General features: G+C 51.9%; 6 protein-coding genes across 6 annotated transcripts; 2 read left to right on the forward strand and 4 right to left on the reverse strand.

The window, feature by feature from the left end:
• Positions 1–394: 394 nt before the first annotated feature.
• Positions 395–4,902, forward strand: PG998_003065 (uncharacterized protein; the record flags this gene model as incomplete). Its single annotated transcript, XM_066869883.1, has 10 exons — positions 395–513; positions 828–2,558; positions 2,622–2,812; positions 2,867–2,944; positions 2,999–3,084; positions 3,142–3,194; positions 3,248–3,352; positions 3,400–3,805; positions 3,856–4,494; positions 4,567–4,902. The coding sequence occupies 10 exons, from the start codon at positions 395–397 to the stop codon at positions 4,900–4,902; spliced, it is 3,744 nt and encodes a 1,247-aa protein (XP_066733633.1).
• A 1,617-nt stretch (positions 4,903–6,519) lies between these two features.
• PG998_003066 (tripeptidyl-peptidase 1 precursor) lies at positions 6,520–8,551 on the forward strand (the record flags this gene model as incomplete). Its single annotated transcript, XM_066869884.1, has 3 exons — positions 6,520–6,745; positions 6,872–8,445; positions 8,507–8,551. 3 exons carry the CDS (start codon positions 6,520–6,522, stop codon positions 8,549–8,551), a joined length of 1,845 nt encoding a protein of 614 aa, XP_066733634.1.
• A 289-nt stretch (positions 8,552–8,840) lies between these two features.
• Positions 8,841–9,467, reverse strand: PG998_003067 (uncharacterized protein; the record flags this gene model as incomplete). Its single annotated transcript, XM_066869885.1, has 2 exons — positions 8,841–9,309; positions 9,400–9,467. 2 exons carry the CDS (start codon positions 9,465–9,467, stop codon positions 8,841–8,843), a joined length of 537 nt encoding a protein of 178 aa, XP_066733635.1.
• An 867-nt stretch (positions 9,468–10,334) lies between these two features.
• PG998_003068 (uncharacterized protein) lies at positions 10,335–11,321 on the reverse strand (the record flags this gene model as incomplete). The annotated part of the gene is made up of 1 exon (XM_066869886.1): positions 10,335–11,321. One exon carries the CDS (start codon positions 11,319–11,321, stop codon positions 10,335–10,337), a length of 987 nt encoding a protein of 328 aa, XP_066733636.1.
• Positions 11,322–11,346: 25 nt separating this feature from the next.
• PG998_003069 (uncharacterized protein) lies at positions 11,347–12,585 on the reverse strand (the record flags this gene model as incomplete). The annotated part of the gene is made up of 1 exon (XM_066869887.1): positions 11,347–12,585. One exon carries the CDS (start codon positions 12,583–12,585, stop codon positions 11,347–11,349), a length of 1,239 nt encoding a protein of 412 aa, XP_066733637.1.
• Positions 12,586–12,995: 410 nt separating this feature from the next.
• Positions 12,996–14,168, reverse strand: PG998_003070 (uncharacterized protein; the record flags this gene model as incomplete). The annotated part of the gene is made up of 1 exon (XM_066869888.1): positions 12,996–14,168. One exon carries the CDS (start codon positions 14,166–14,168, stop codon positions 12,996–12,998), a length of 1,173 nt encoding a protein of 390 aa, XP_066733638.1.
• Between the last annotated feature and the right edge of the window lie 277 nt (positions 14,169–14,445).

Raw genomic sequence — 14,445 nt, forward strand, 5'->3', positions numbered from 1 at the left:
CTTCTTAGTAGTCCTCCATCGGCGCAATAACGTTGGGGGAAAGAGCTCCTTCTCGTCCGTGACCTGGGTCTCTACCTGCGTGGCAATAAGGAATTAATTTTCCAGAGAGATCAGTGATTCTTTTCTCATTCCTCTTCAGATCACAACCCCGAAGCCGACTATTTAAACGATATATCAACGGCGTCAATATACGATCTACCATTGTTAGCAAGAATTACTCATCTTCATCCATCTAACTCTAGATAACATCTATTCCTTTCATCTTTAAACTTCTCTTTCCGCCTTTCGTTCACTTTCATCCTCTCACATCCTTACAGGTGTCCCTTTCCTTTCCATCTCGCGGCCTCCACACCGCAACCAATACATCTCACCTCTTCTACCTCTCGCAACCTCCATGCAGGCCTTCAGCTCTTCTTGTCACAGCAATCTTGGTATTGTTGTTACGTTAACGTCAGCCCTCTTCTCATCGATCGTTTTCATTGCCATCACTACTGACCCGATCTGTCCCGGCAGGTATTTTCACACGTAACAATCAAGCACGGATTCATCGTTACTCCCTTCATCACTACATGAGATGCCTTGGTAAGTAACGGATATCTTTTCATAACTTCCCCCGGCATCCCAATTCCCTCTTAATTCGCAAAACTTAAGACGATCATCCCAATTTTCCATCATCGTCGACAGGTTTGAGACACCTTCCAATCCCACAACATAAACCCGTCCACTTTCAATTTAGTGACAATCTTCCCTCGGGGCGCAAGTCCAATCCCAATCTCATACATAGAGTCAAGCACGTTACAACTCTTCATACTAACACATATCTCAAGGCCCGCTCCGGAATTGTTCGGGGACAACCCGTTCAGTAATTCTGCTATTCAACAGATATCCGAAGCTATGGATCTGACTGTGGTACCTGGTGGCGATTCTGAGACAAGCACTCCTATGCCAGCTTCAGAAATGAAACCTGTGAAGCAAGAAGAGGAAGATCATCGAATGGCCGAAGTTATCGATCTGACTATGATGTCTGACGATGATTGCGAGCCAAGCAATCATATGCCCATTTCACAGGTTAAACCTGTGAAGCAAGAGGAGGAACACAACCCGTTCAATTATCTTCCCGATCATCAGAAGCCCGAAGTTATTGGTCCAACTGGAATGCCTGACGACGATTCCGAGCCAAGCAAGCATATATCTGCTTCAGATACCAAACCTGTGAAGCAAGAGGAGGAAGATAGCATGTCCGTACCGGATCGTGTTTTACCAGAGCCATACCAGGTCCAGGTAAAGCTAGAACAGGCTCAAGTAGAGCCAGAACATGATATGGCCGAGAAATTCAATCCCGTCGTTCAAGAGACTAAGGGCGTAGAGCGCCATACGACACAAGAAGCAGATTCAGGTGCCTCGAAAGACAAAACTACACAGGACGATCCGAGCTTAGCCAGGGATAAAGACCATGAGCATAATGGTTCATTAGAGGCCCAGCAGAACCAAGACATTCGAAACGGACCAGACCTCGCATCTTCTGAGGTTCCCGCACAAGACGATGTCGCCCAGCAGAATGAAGAATTTGAGCTACTTATAGACGATTTACGCGAGTACACTGCCAAAAGAAACAAGCTACAAGCAGAATTGACTAAGAAGCCCGGCCCTCCGATTGAGCATCGAAGACTCAAAAGGCTCGAGCGGCAGGTGCAAGACACCAAAGCTAAGCTACAACTGATCCGACCGAATACGGCGATCGAGGACTTGGAGAAAGAACCCTCTTTGGACGCAAAGCCAGTCAAAGAGAAGAATACTCCGTCTAAACGCCATCCAAGAACAGCGAAAGAATGGTTCGAACGCCATTTCCGAGATCCCAAACGCGCAGCAGCACAGAGGAAAGTTCAAAAGATTTTGTTCACGAAGCCAAGTACGGTTCTAGAAAATGCGGGAAAGCGACGAAGAAGCTACAAAGGCCATGGCAAAACAGATGCAATCTTGCGACGCTACTTCACAGCTCAGAGCTGCAGCAAAATCATGGAGGCGCGCATAGCACTTCAAAACCTACCAGAATCGGAAACCAAAGTTCTTACGACGCAGCGCAAGCAAATTGAACAAACCAGAGTTGAAGCTCTCGAAAATTGCAATGACAGTATAGCGAAATTCGACATTGGTCGTCTCAAAGAGGCTCTCCAGTCTTTCGGTCAGAACAATTGCAATACTGACAGCACTTGGTCTTCGGGTACATGGTTCCTCAAAGGCCTACAGTCACGACTGCGCAACCATCAACTTCTTGGAGTGCACTGGATGCTCGAGAAGGAGTTTGGTCCGGATAAGGGTGGTATCCTTGCCGATGAGATGGGATTGGGAAAGACTATACAGACCCTGGCTTGTATGGTCCATAACAAGCCCTCCAATGCCGACCCGAAGCCAACACTCATTGTCGTACCAGCTGCGTCGGTTGCACAATGGATATCCGAAATAAAGAAACATATTTCACCGGACACTCCCCTCAGTACTACGAACTACAAGTCTAGCAAGGGCGAGGATATGGAGTTCTTGAAGAGGTCAGATGTCATGTAAGTGCGATGATTTTCACATGTAACGTCTACTTAACACGCCTTGCTAACGATAATTTGAAGCGTCACAAGTTATCAAGAGGTTCAAAAATCCTTTCTACCATCGAAGATACAACGGCAAATGAAGTCCAAGGCATGTACCGAGAAGGAGACGCGAGACCTCCGCGACAAGCATTTTGGCGATTTACACAAGATGAAATTTTGGAGAGTCGTTCTGGACGAGGCTCATGCAATCAAGAACCACGACAGTCACAGTGAGTAATAAATCATTTGGGGTGGCTTGGTACTCTAACTGACACGCCTGGTAGCATCACTTTCCTGTCGCGGCCTGAATGCAAAGCACCGATGGGCGCTGTCAGGAACACCACTTCACAACACTCCGCTGGGTATGTTTGGACCATCCCTCGCGCCAGCGTATTCATCATGCTAACCCGAACCAGAGATTTGGCCTTATCTTAAATTTCTAGATGTTCCTTGGGCCGGTGATATTTTACAGTTTCGCAAACGATTGGATCTACTGGACATTGTAGGATGAGCTTCCACCAGCCCTGAACATAAACTATCTACTAACTTCTACTAAAAGCCAACGAACCAAGAGCAACTGCAGACAATTATCGAGGAAACCATGATGCGGAGGTTAGTAGCCCCGCCTATTTTGTTTTGACTTTACTGAGCTGATATCTCGTCAGGACCATGAGCGATACCATTCTTGGGCTGCCACTCTGGGAAACCCCAGAGATTCATGTGGAACAGAAGTGGATTAGTCATACGGGTGAAGAAGAGATTATCTACAGGTAAGTTTAGTATTCTATTTGGTAACGGTATGTCTAACATGATGTAGGATCATCGAGGCCCGGTATCGCAAGGTAGTGAATGGCCGTATGGACGAGATTCGCGACGAAGGAAAGAAGACAAAGCTAGAAGACATACCCTTCTGCATGACTTACTTGATGAGACTTCGTCAGGTCACCGCTCACCCGTTCTTACTCGGACCTGCAATCAAGGACACGCTTATTCAGGAAGACTACAAAGACATGGAATCACAGATCAGCAAGCTCGATACGCCCACCCCATTCTTTGATCAGATTAAGATATTCTGTGCCGAACAAATGAAGGATCTCGGAAGAGAATCCGGGCGGAATCCTGATGTGCCTGCACAGGTAGCCACAGCGATGGTGATGTCAGAAAACGACGACCACAATTGCAAATTGTGCGACGACGAACTGACAGATCCCCAAAAGAACAGCGTAAGTTCGGGAATAAGAACACCTCCGATTCAACTAACATGAGTATATAGTGTGGCCATGTGTTCTGCCTATCATGCATTCATGGAAGGATGTGGGGACCAAAGGAACCGGGCGAAAGCAAGGCTGTTTGTCCGACCTGTAAAAAGGAGCTGCGGGAGTGGCAGCCGGCACCAATGCAGGAAATCGCTGATGCCCCGTTCGTCGAGGAAGACCGCCCGGCCTCATATACAAAGGAGAAGCTTGATGCAATCCGAATGATGAATTTGACAGTCAAAGAATACGAAGACCTTATGGCCGACAAAAAGCAAAGAGATCTCGACAGAGCAAGCCAACCTTCTGACTATGAAGGCAAAGACGGACATAAGCTAGGGAACGATTATCTCAACAATCAGCCCCGGCTGAAGCACTCGGACATTCCATTTCTTGTAGCTTTGGATGAAGAATATCCTAAACCAATGGTCCATAGCGCCAAGACGAAGCAGGTGATGGAAACAGTACTCGAGTGGCAGATGGATGCACCGAACGACAAGATCATCATCTTTGTTCAATTCATCCAGGAAAGCATGATCTTAGGTCGCATGTTACAATTCGAGGGAATTGAGTTTGTCTACTTTAATGGGCAGATGCAGGCCAAGGATAAGACAGCAGCTATTGATATCTTTCACCAGAAAGACGAAGTGAAGGTCATGGTGAGTCAAAACTATCGTTCCCAGATCGCCGTCTCTTACTCCGTACGTGGTCTGCTAACACTGATCTCGCAGATTGCCTCTCTGAAATGCGGCGGAGTTGGGCTGAACCTCACTTGTGCCAACCGGGTCATCCTCGTCGACCCTTGGTGGAACACCCCGATGGAGAACCAGGCCTTTGGCCGTGTCTACCGTATAGGCCAGAAGAAAAAGACGTATCTCCAGAGTATTCTCGTGAAGAATACTATCGACCGGAGGATGCACGACATCCAGAAAGACAAAGTCAAGATGATCGAACAGGCTATGCAGCACAGCAGAGGCCTTTCCACCCAGGAGGCTATGAAGCTGATCGGCAACCTCACCAAAGACGAGGCTGGCAACACTGTCTTGAAGGCCGATTACGAGGACTAGCTGACGCTGTTGCCAACGAATGCTTCTTCGCTCCTTACCCATACTCGCACTGATGGCGGGTTGCCGGAGCTGTGGGATTATGTAAAATTGGGGGAGATCATTATTCACTGGGCGATACCAAGTCTTGCCTACACGGGAGAGACTTCACTGCTCAGTCGAGTTTTCCTTCATTGAGCTTGCTGCTCAATGCTTGGTGGAAGACATGAGGATGATTATGGTTGCAAGAGGAACTTCAAAGTTACGACAATCATTTTACCGTCACTCATTCGATATGCGATTCAATTACTTTAGCACAACGAGATCATTCACCATAGACATATTGACAATAGACAAATAGACACAAAACCCAACTCTAGATATGTCGCTTTGGGGTGATGCTACCTCTGTGTCGCGGGCCCGAATAATGTGCGTCCTGTCAAGTTGCGGTTCGGTGACCTACTTGAAATATTGCATCTTGGGCTTACCAGAAAAGAAAATGCTGAATGTCAGCCTACCTCGTGATGTAGCTATCGAACGCCTTGGAATCCGACTTGACAGGTTTCGTCTCGCTTGCTGGGTTGCTACGGTTTTTTGACTACTAGTCTGATGTTTTGCTCATGAGCCATATGCACTGATCGACTGAGGGGTCGGGGTGGGTAAGCCCTGTAACGGGCCCTCCCAGCCCTAGCGGTTGGCATTTCCTTGACCCAGCAGTCTGTATGGAGGGAGCCCGTTACAACATGCCGCATGCCGCATGCCACGGGTTATTCGGGCTGCGAGGCATGAGCAGAGACAAAAAGCATTGATCCTCAATGCAAGCCGAAAGTTTACCCGTCCTAGTCATTTGTGCTGGCAGTGATTAATGAATGATGAGAAGTTACATGCTATCACACCTGCATTTCGTATGTACAGTATGGCCGAGACCCACCCGACCCTTTGGAAGGTTCACCGACGGAATGTTCGGCGCAGACTTCAAAGTTGGACAAGACACATTGCGGGCAAGCTGAACGGCGATGATTGGGCTCCAATCGGTGTCGGCTGCATCAATCAAGATTCATCCTTGCCATGGTCGTACGCAACCTCCCGAGAACGGCTTGAGCATTGAAGCTTTCAAGAGATAATTACCAGTGCCTGGCTGCTAGGCCGCAGTGGAACTGTTCCCCGCACAGCATGCGACATACATGGGGAACAAACAGAGGGTATGCATGATAAGCTTCGTAGCCCTGCAAGCTAGGCCCAATCAACAGGGTCAATGGCCCGACCAGGCCCATGGCGGATTGCAGATATGAGTCGTCGATTCCTTCATACCTTCCCAAAAGCGAAGTCACCTTCCGCAAAACGACAAGTCCACCAACCGGGTCGGTGGCTGCTTCCCGGAAAAGGCCCTGACTGACCAATAGGCAGAATGTAGCATCCCACCGATCGTCAGGTAAACACACGGCAAGCAACGCAACGCACTCAAATTGTCTTTTCGGCCCTTGCATCCTGTTGCAACACCTCGCGCGACCGACGGCTCCCAGTCCCCCGGGCTGTCTATATAAGCTATCCCAGGTCCCCGGGAACCCAAGACAAGCTTTTCCTTGGCCCCCTCAGCCAAGTCGCCAGTTTGCCCGCTCAAGTATTCTGTCTGCAGCCAAAATGGGTCGCTTCGCCGTTGCGTTCTTGGCGCTGCTCGCCGCCCCGAGTGCGGTGCTCGCCTCGCCTATCAAGGCCCGCTCCAGTACCGCGTACCAGGTGAAAGAGACTCACTTCGCACCCCGCGCGTGGAAACGGGTCAAGCGTGCCTCGCCTGATCAGCTCATCAATCTACAGATTGGCCTGAAGCAGGGCAATTTCGAAGAGCTGGAGAAGCAGCTATACGAAGGTAAGCTGAATCCTACACCTTTTCCTCCTTGTTTTCTTCATTCTTTCTTCATCTTAATACCTATATGACGTATACGTCGCAATCTGCAGACGCAAATGTACACAGTATACTGATTGGCCATTTTAGTGTCTGACCCTGCCCACGAGCGCTATGGCCAGCACCTCTCTCAGCAGGACGTCAAGGACCTCGTCAAGCCTAGCGACGAAGCATTGGATCTCGTCCACGAGTGGCTCGAAGCTAATGGTGTTTCTCCTGCTGGCTACAGCACAGCTAAGGATTGGATTGCGGTGACTCTTCCTGTCGATAAGATTGAGAGTCTTCTCGACACCGAGTTTCACACGTACGAGCATGCTGATGGGTCGCGTGTGGCGCGCACATCCAAGTGGTCGCTCCCTGAGCATTTGCACGACCACATCGATACTATTCAGCCTACCACCTCTTTCTTCCGCGCTCGCGCCGAGAAGTTCGACCACATTTTGGATGCTGGCTGGATTCCCCCAACTTACACTCCGCCCAGCAACTCAACGCTTAACAAGGTTTGCAACATCAGCTCCGTGACCCCCGAATGCTTCCAGACACTGTACGGAACCAAGGGCTATAAGACCCGCGCTGCCGGTGTCAACAAGGTGGGCTTCACGAACTACCTCGGAGAGCATCCCATTCGCTCCGACGCCGAGTTGTTCCTCGCCAAGTATCGCCCTGAGGCGGTCTCCAGCGCCAAGAACTTCAAGCAGTACACCATTGCGAATGGCCCCGGAGATGGCCCCATCAGCCCAGAGGAGCTTGCAGACAGTCTCGACAAAGAAGCCAACTTGGATGTCCAGGCCATTGCCGGTATCAGCTACGGAACCCCGATTGAAAGCTATTCAACTGGCGGCAGCCCACCTTTCATCCCTTCGCAAGAGACCCCAACCAACACCAACGAGCCCTACCTAGCATGGCTTGACTACCTGCTGTCCCAACCCAGCATCCCGCAGGTGATCTCCACCTCGTATAGTGACGACGAGCAGACCGTCCCCCGCTCTTATGCGAACCGAGTGTGCCAAGAATTCGCCCGCGTCGGCGTGCGAGGCACCTCGATCCTCTTCTCGAGTGGCGACGACGGTGTCGGCCCAGACGGCGGCGTGTGTGTGTCCAATGACGGCAAGAACACCACCCAATTCCTCCCCGGCTTCCCGTCCAGCTGCCCCTACGTCACCACTGTCGGCGCCACCATGGCATTCCAGCCTGAGGTTGTGGCCTACCGCCCGCCCTTTGACCGTAACGGCAAGCACTACGGCGCTTACACATCGGGCGGAGGCTTCAGCAACTACTTCGAGGCGCCGCACTACCAGAAACAGGTGACGGACGACTACGTCAAGAGTCTGAACGGAAAGTTCGACGGCTTGTACAACAAGAAGGGCCGCGGCTACCCCGACATCTCGGCCCAGGGCATGTACTTCGCCTACTTCTGGAACGGCACCGAGGGCACCATCAGTGGTACCAGTGCCAGCTGCCCACTAACGAGTGGCATCATCTCGCTTCTTAACGACGCCCGCATTGCCTCGGGCCTCCCGCCCATGGGCTTCCTGAACCCCTGGATCTACTCGGTTGGCCGCAAGGGTGTAACCGACATCGTCTCGGGTAGTGCACACGGCTGCGACACGGAGGGTTTCCCGGCTCAGAAGGGATGGGACCCGGTTACGGGCTTTGGAACTCCGGTAAGTACATTGATGGCGCATCGTGTTGAGGCTTCCTGGATACTGACAAACTGCGATCTAGATTTTCCCCGAGCTTGTTAAGCTGGCAGGTGCGAAACTGCACTAACTCCAATTGCACCAGGAAATGATTGGTGTAAAGAACCCAGTTTCCCTATACATTAGTAGTTCAGGATATGAATAATAATATAATCACCTCCGTACAGTGATATTCCATGCTCGAATTATGATTACTTAACTGTCTTGTTATCTCATTACATTATACCACAGCCCCCTTCAGCCCTCGACCGTGAAGGGCTGTTTTCAACTTGGAAAACGACGCACACATCCCCTCCCCCCATCCCCAACGGAACTGCCAATCTTCTACATCATCATATCGTCATCTCTGTAGCAATGCCTCAGTAGACCTTATGAACCGGCCGGCGGTAGAACCAGACCACCTCCTCCACGTCGGGCCCCTCCTGGCTGCGGAGCATATGGACGTTGCAGTTATCGAAGAACTCGAACTGCTGGGTGATGTTGAGGCCGACCCACGACGGAAGCGTGGCGGTGGTGTAGTTCCCGATGAAGGTGCCCCGGGGCCCCGACGTCGTCGCCGCGGCGCCGCTGCAAGCGCTCCGGCCGCCCGTGACGTTGATGACGCTGAAGGTGCCGCCCGCGGCGAGGCTGTGCTGGCCGACGAGGGCCCACGTGTTGTTGGAGTCGGTGGGCTTCGCGGGCTGCGTCAGCGCGCGCGGCCGGAACTGGGGCTGCGTCGTGTCGTTCGCCGTGATGATGAACTCGTTGTAGCCGGACTCGGTGTAGGTCGACAGGCCGGAGGGGTAGGCGCTGTGCCAGCTGGGGATCTCGGCGCCGGTGGTGGTGTTGCTGTTTTGGTTTCGTGGTCAGATGGATGGTTCCTGGTGTGGTCGTCGTACAGCTAGGGGCGGGGACGGGCGGGACTTGGTGCTTGCTTACACTATGGTGGCGTTGATGAAGCCCCAGGCTCCTACGAAGCAGCGGAAGGCTTGTTCGGCGGCGATCATGTTGGAGGACGATTGTATATATATGTATCTGCTTGTGTGTGATGATGACGAATTTACTCGAAGTGGGTGTTGCGAATTGGTCTTAAGTGATCTGCGTAATGGGAGTCTTTCTGGCTGCGCTTCGTCGAGGTGTCTTCTGTACATATACCCCGTTCATGTTGATTGTCTGCATATTCCAGAAGAAAGCCAATCAGCAGCCACAGTGCCTGAACAGCATGACACGGCCGCGACAATGTCCACGAATGCACACCCAAGCCGAAGCTTTGAACTCAAGACTGGATCCCTTTTCTGTAATTAACTGGCCTCGCACAAAGAGAAACTTTCAATATCGTGCAATCATCTCCAATTAGGCCGCATCGGTTACACACGATACAATTTCTCCATGGCAACAGCACATGCAGTGTTAGAGATTCAATATCCAGGATGTTCTACCGCCTTGTTCAACGACGCAAATGGCGGCTTGGGAAAAGGTCCCTGTAGGAGCAGGCGTAAGCCACATCACATGAACGGGGGTTCACAGCGGTGAAAATATGGTACGCCACGTGGTTGTCGTCTCATCTCGTCTATGGGGGAAGCATAAGATGAGATGAGTGGCTGATTGCCGCAGCTCTCAACTGAACTCACCACTGGACCCTTGATTAGAGTTAACAGGGCGGTCGAGGTTCCAAATTTCTGGGTAGCTTAGGTATGTGTCGCTAATTGTGCGAATCACTTCAGAGCAAGCAGCAAGGTGCGAGTTAGAAAAGACTGAACACGTTCAAGCACTACTTCCATATTTACAACCAGCACTGTCCTTGTTTGGGCGCCACCCATTTTTATGACCAAACCTCGGATACACAAACTTGACAAAGCAAAAATTACTTGTTTTCAATTCAAAGATTGTTTTGACACTTTCCTGGATCCCTTTCCCTTGCTGGTGGACCCTCCGCGTTCTCCGCCAGAAGCCTCGTCTGCCTTACCGTTCTGCTGCTGAAGATGGCCGTCGGCTCCCCCGGTTGCAGACACCGAGTCTTGAGGTCCAAGTTCTTCGTCTTTGGAGTCATCCCAGGTAGGTTCGTGGCTCTCCCTGCCGCCGTTCTGTTCTGATTCCTCGAATTCAGGGTCAGTTGCCTCATGCCCCTGTATCGTGGCCTGAGGGGGTAGTGGCCCAGTGGGATCGTCGCTATCGTCCATCTCTTCAACATGCGCATGGTAACGGGTCCCCTCGTCGCTGTCGTTCTCCACCTCCACTACTGGATCCAGTTGTCTACGTCTCCTATGTTCCCCGTGGGACGCAGGCTCTTCATCTGACGAGGCCCAGGCGGGCGAGGACGCAGACGACGAAGAGGGCGAGGATGGATGGTCGACTTGGATGACAAGCGGCGGCGTGCGCATACGCTTGACACGCAGAATCGCATGGCGTGGCGGCCTCCGCATTTGAGGCATCGCCGACGGCTCGCCAAACTGTGGAGGGTCTGGAGCACCGACCGATACATCATGCGAGTCCCCCGAGCCTGGGGACTCGGGCCGTCGGGAATCTCCTCTTGAGTTATGCTTTGTCGCAGCGGGAAACGACACGTCTGATTTGTGCCGGTCGTGGGCCTTGTGCCACTGCTGGGTGACTCTTCTCTCCACGTCCTCTCGAAGCTGTCGTTCAGCGGCCAGTTTCCGTTCGCTTTCGGTCAGCTCTTTCTCCAACGTTTCGAGCCGGCGTCGTTCTTCTTCCTCTCGTCGGAGCTCATCCACGGCCGCCTGCTTCTTTTTCAGAAGCTCCTCCATTTGAGTGCTTTCCAGTACCTCTCCCGCATCATCCGCTGTGTCTTCTTTCTTGTCTGTTCCTTTGTCTTTCGACTCGCCCTTCTCAGCCGGCCGCATCGTGCTCGAAGGTTTGGTACTACCTCTACGATGCAAGATATTGGACACAGGCCGGGGAGGCTGTAGGGGGTCTAGACGAGGACCGTGGACTGTGTTCAAATTCCTCCTCTAACCCTTCGGCCTCTTGCTCCAACCTTTGCTGCTTGAGCTTCTTGATGCGCTCCCTTACGCTCCGCAATTCCCTCTCCGTTTCCTCGGCTCTCTTCCTTTCCGTCTCCTTCATCGCCTCTTCCCATCGTTCTCTAGACCTCTCTCTCTCGCGCCTAAATAGTCGACGGCGCGACTCCTCCCGCCTGCGTCTTTTAGACAAATCCGAGTCATATCCTGCCTCCTCGCTGTGATAATGCCTTATTACTTCATCATCTTCGTGACTTCGACTTTCAAAGGCCCTGGGCTCGGTTACAACTCCTTTCGTCACTCCCTCATACTGGAAATCCTCGTCGTCAGGATTCCCTAGAGGACCCAGGTGGAGCAGCTCAGGGAAATCAGAGAATCCCAGTGCCTCTCTCTGCCTCTCCTCCGCCCTTAGACCCCTCTCAGCTTCCTTGCGTTCCTTGGTGGAGCCGATGTTGTTCTTCAGATACTCTAGACGCTTAAGTCTCAGATCTGGCATTTTGTCTTCAAATTCCTCCACTTCATTCTCTTGTAGATATAGAGAGTGATGGAAAGCCTCTTCTAGGGCCTTCTGGGCCCCCTCATCCTCATCCTCTATCGAGTATAGGAAAAGGCAGCGAAGAAATTTTTCGGAGGCGATAATCGAAGCTTTCCGGTCGAAGCATTTACCTCTAAAAATCCTTTTCAGCTCGTTCCTTTTGGGATCGTCGGTCGATGCATCTGGGGCGAGTGCAAGATAGCTCGTTCCAAGCGTGCGATAGTAGGCGTCAATATTGCCTTGAGTCGAGTTTTGGAGGCTGCAAAGCTCATCAAGTTCCTTCACCGGGTCTTTGGAGATGAGGATCAATACATCAAGCGCATCTGCTTGCATGAGGTAGTTTCCGAGCCGCTTGCAATGGCCCAGCAGGGACTGGACCAGAGATTGGCATTCTGCAGGCGCATCGGCCGCCCTCCAACCCGGATTCTCATGGTCCACTGGAATATATGTGGGCATTTGCCAGCCGTAGTATGCAAGTAGCCCGGGCGCCGACTTCAGGTGATCATGAAAACCATCAATATTGGCGTTAGCAGACATTATTTCATATTTCGTCTTCATCAACATCCATTGCAGGAATGCTTCGGTACCCATATCCTGTGGATGGTATTCCATGATGGTTAGTGCAAGTTGTTTGGAAAATTCCATCGAAGTATCAGCCGCGCCTGAATAGAGGGCGATATGTAGCAGGGCTACGAGCGTCGCACTATCGTGTACTCCATTTGCTGTGATCCAGTCATCCATCAAGTACTGTAAGGGTCTCTTATTGTCTGTCGAACCGACGAGACTTTGGAAGGCAAAATCGAAACCATGTGCGAATGAAAGCAGTGAATATGTCATGAAAGTCCCAGACACGGCCCTCCCTGAGCAAGTCTTGGTAAAGTCGACGGTAAAATGAGACGGGGAAACTTTTCCAGACGTGTCTTCTCAACCAATCTCTTTGCACAAGGACATTATAGACCCTGCCGGTCAATCTCAAGAGCAGTGCGAGCAACTTGATCTAACACAAGTGTGTCATGTCAGTATTAGTCAACAAATAGATTCAAGGCATATTTACTGACCTGAGTTGAACCCACTAGGTTTGGCCCATGGGAACTAACTGAGTCGTGCAGAGCCTGCAGGGCATCGGGGATCATGGAAAATGACTCCCAAGGTGTCGGGGTGTTATTGATGGACCTTTCCACCTGCATCATGTTCCAGTACATCCGCAGCAGCACCCCTTCCTTGCTTTCCTCGAGACGGCCACCAGGCGAAAACGCCACGTGACCGTGGAGGCTCGCCAAGGTCGCATAGTCGCCTTGTTTGAGCAGCATCTCGGCGTACTGCACCAGGAGGTACGGATCGTCCTCGTGCTCGGGCAGCAACTCCTGAGCGAAGAATCGCCGGGCCGAGGCGTAGTCGCCTCGCCTGTGCAGGCGACAGAACTCGTTCATCTTCTCCTCTTGGTTCTCTTGGAGCGGCATTTTCAGGTAGATGGTCAGGTCCGTATTCTGGGATGGGTCCCAGATTGCATTCACTCCGTTTGTGGAGAGGACTCGCTGGGCGCCGGAAGCACCAGGTGCGCCGGAGGAAGTTTTGTCCCCTCCTCGGCTGCGCTTCTCCTTATTTCTGTGGCTTCTCCGCCGTTGGCCCTCTCGTCTGCCTTTGCCATTGTCATTACGTCTGTCCTCTTGCGACGCATTACTGTCATCTGACAAGGACTCCTCCCTGGTATAGATCCTGTTATTTATAACGATAGGAGTCGGAGCGATTTGTTGAGGCGGCGGCGGCGGTGGTATGCCTCGCAACGTCTCAGGGATCCCTGGGTAGTCTGGATCATAGGGACCGTATCCTGCCTTAGGATAAGACCTTCCCTCCCGAGGGAAGGAGGGCCGCTCCTCCGAGTGAGACCGACTTCGGGCTTCCGACCCACGGTCTCCGGTATGTGACCAGCCTCCAGGCCTAACAGCAGCCGGGCGACTTTCGATGCGTTTCCTCCACAGGTCATCTTCTATCCTGGCCCTCTCCCTTTGAATCTCCCTTTCACGTTTTTGCGCTCGAAGTGTGACGGCTCCCGCAGCAGCCTCCTGTCTAGCTTGGTGATCACGGAGGAACGCTGGCGTGCGGGCAACAGAGGACCGATTTGCTGTCTCGTCGGCCTTATTGCTATACACCTGCTTGTAGTGTCGAGGATAGTCATAGTCGTCGTCAGAGTCCATGTTTGGATGAGTGACGCAGCAGAAGAATTGTCTTCTGGCTATGGCAGTACACCACAATGGAAAAGTAGAAATGCTTCAGGTTCTTAGGTAAACCACATTATTTGCGTGGGAAAATGACTGATGGCGTGACAGCTTCCGACAAGAGCCCAGAGGAACAAGAAGAAAGGCTTTGTTTGCTGCATGGTGGGGAGACAATAAGCACCCCTGTCAGACCGGCGACGCAAGAGGACCCCAAATGGCCTGCAGAGGGGCTGAGCTGGCGAAACAGGAGGCCTAT

This window comes from Apiospora kogelbergensis (genome assembly GCF_038363985.1).
Source record: "Apiospora kogelbergensis strain CBS 113332 chromosome Unknown utg000002l_segment0_segment0, whole genome shotgun sequence".
Lineage (NCBI taxonomy): Eukaryota > Fungi > Ascomycota > Sordariomycetes > Amphisphaeriales > Apiosporaceae > Apiospora > Apiospora kogelbergensis.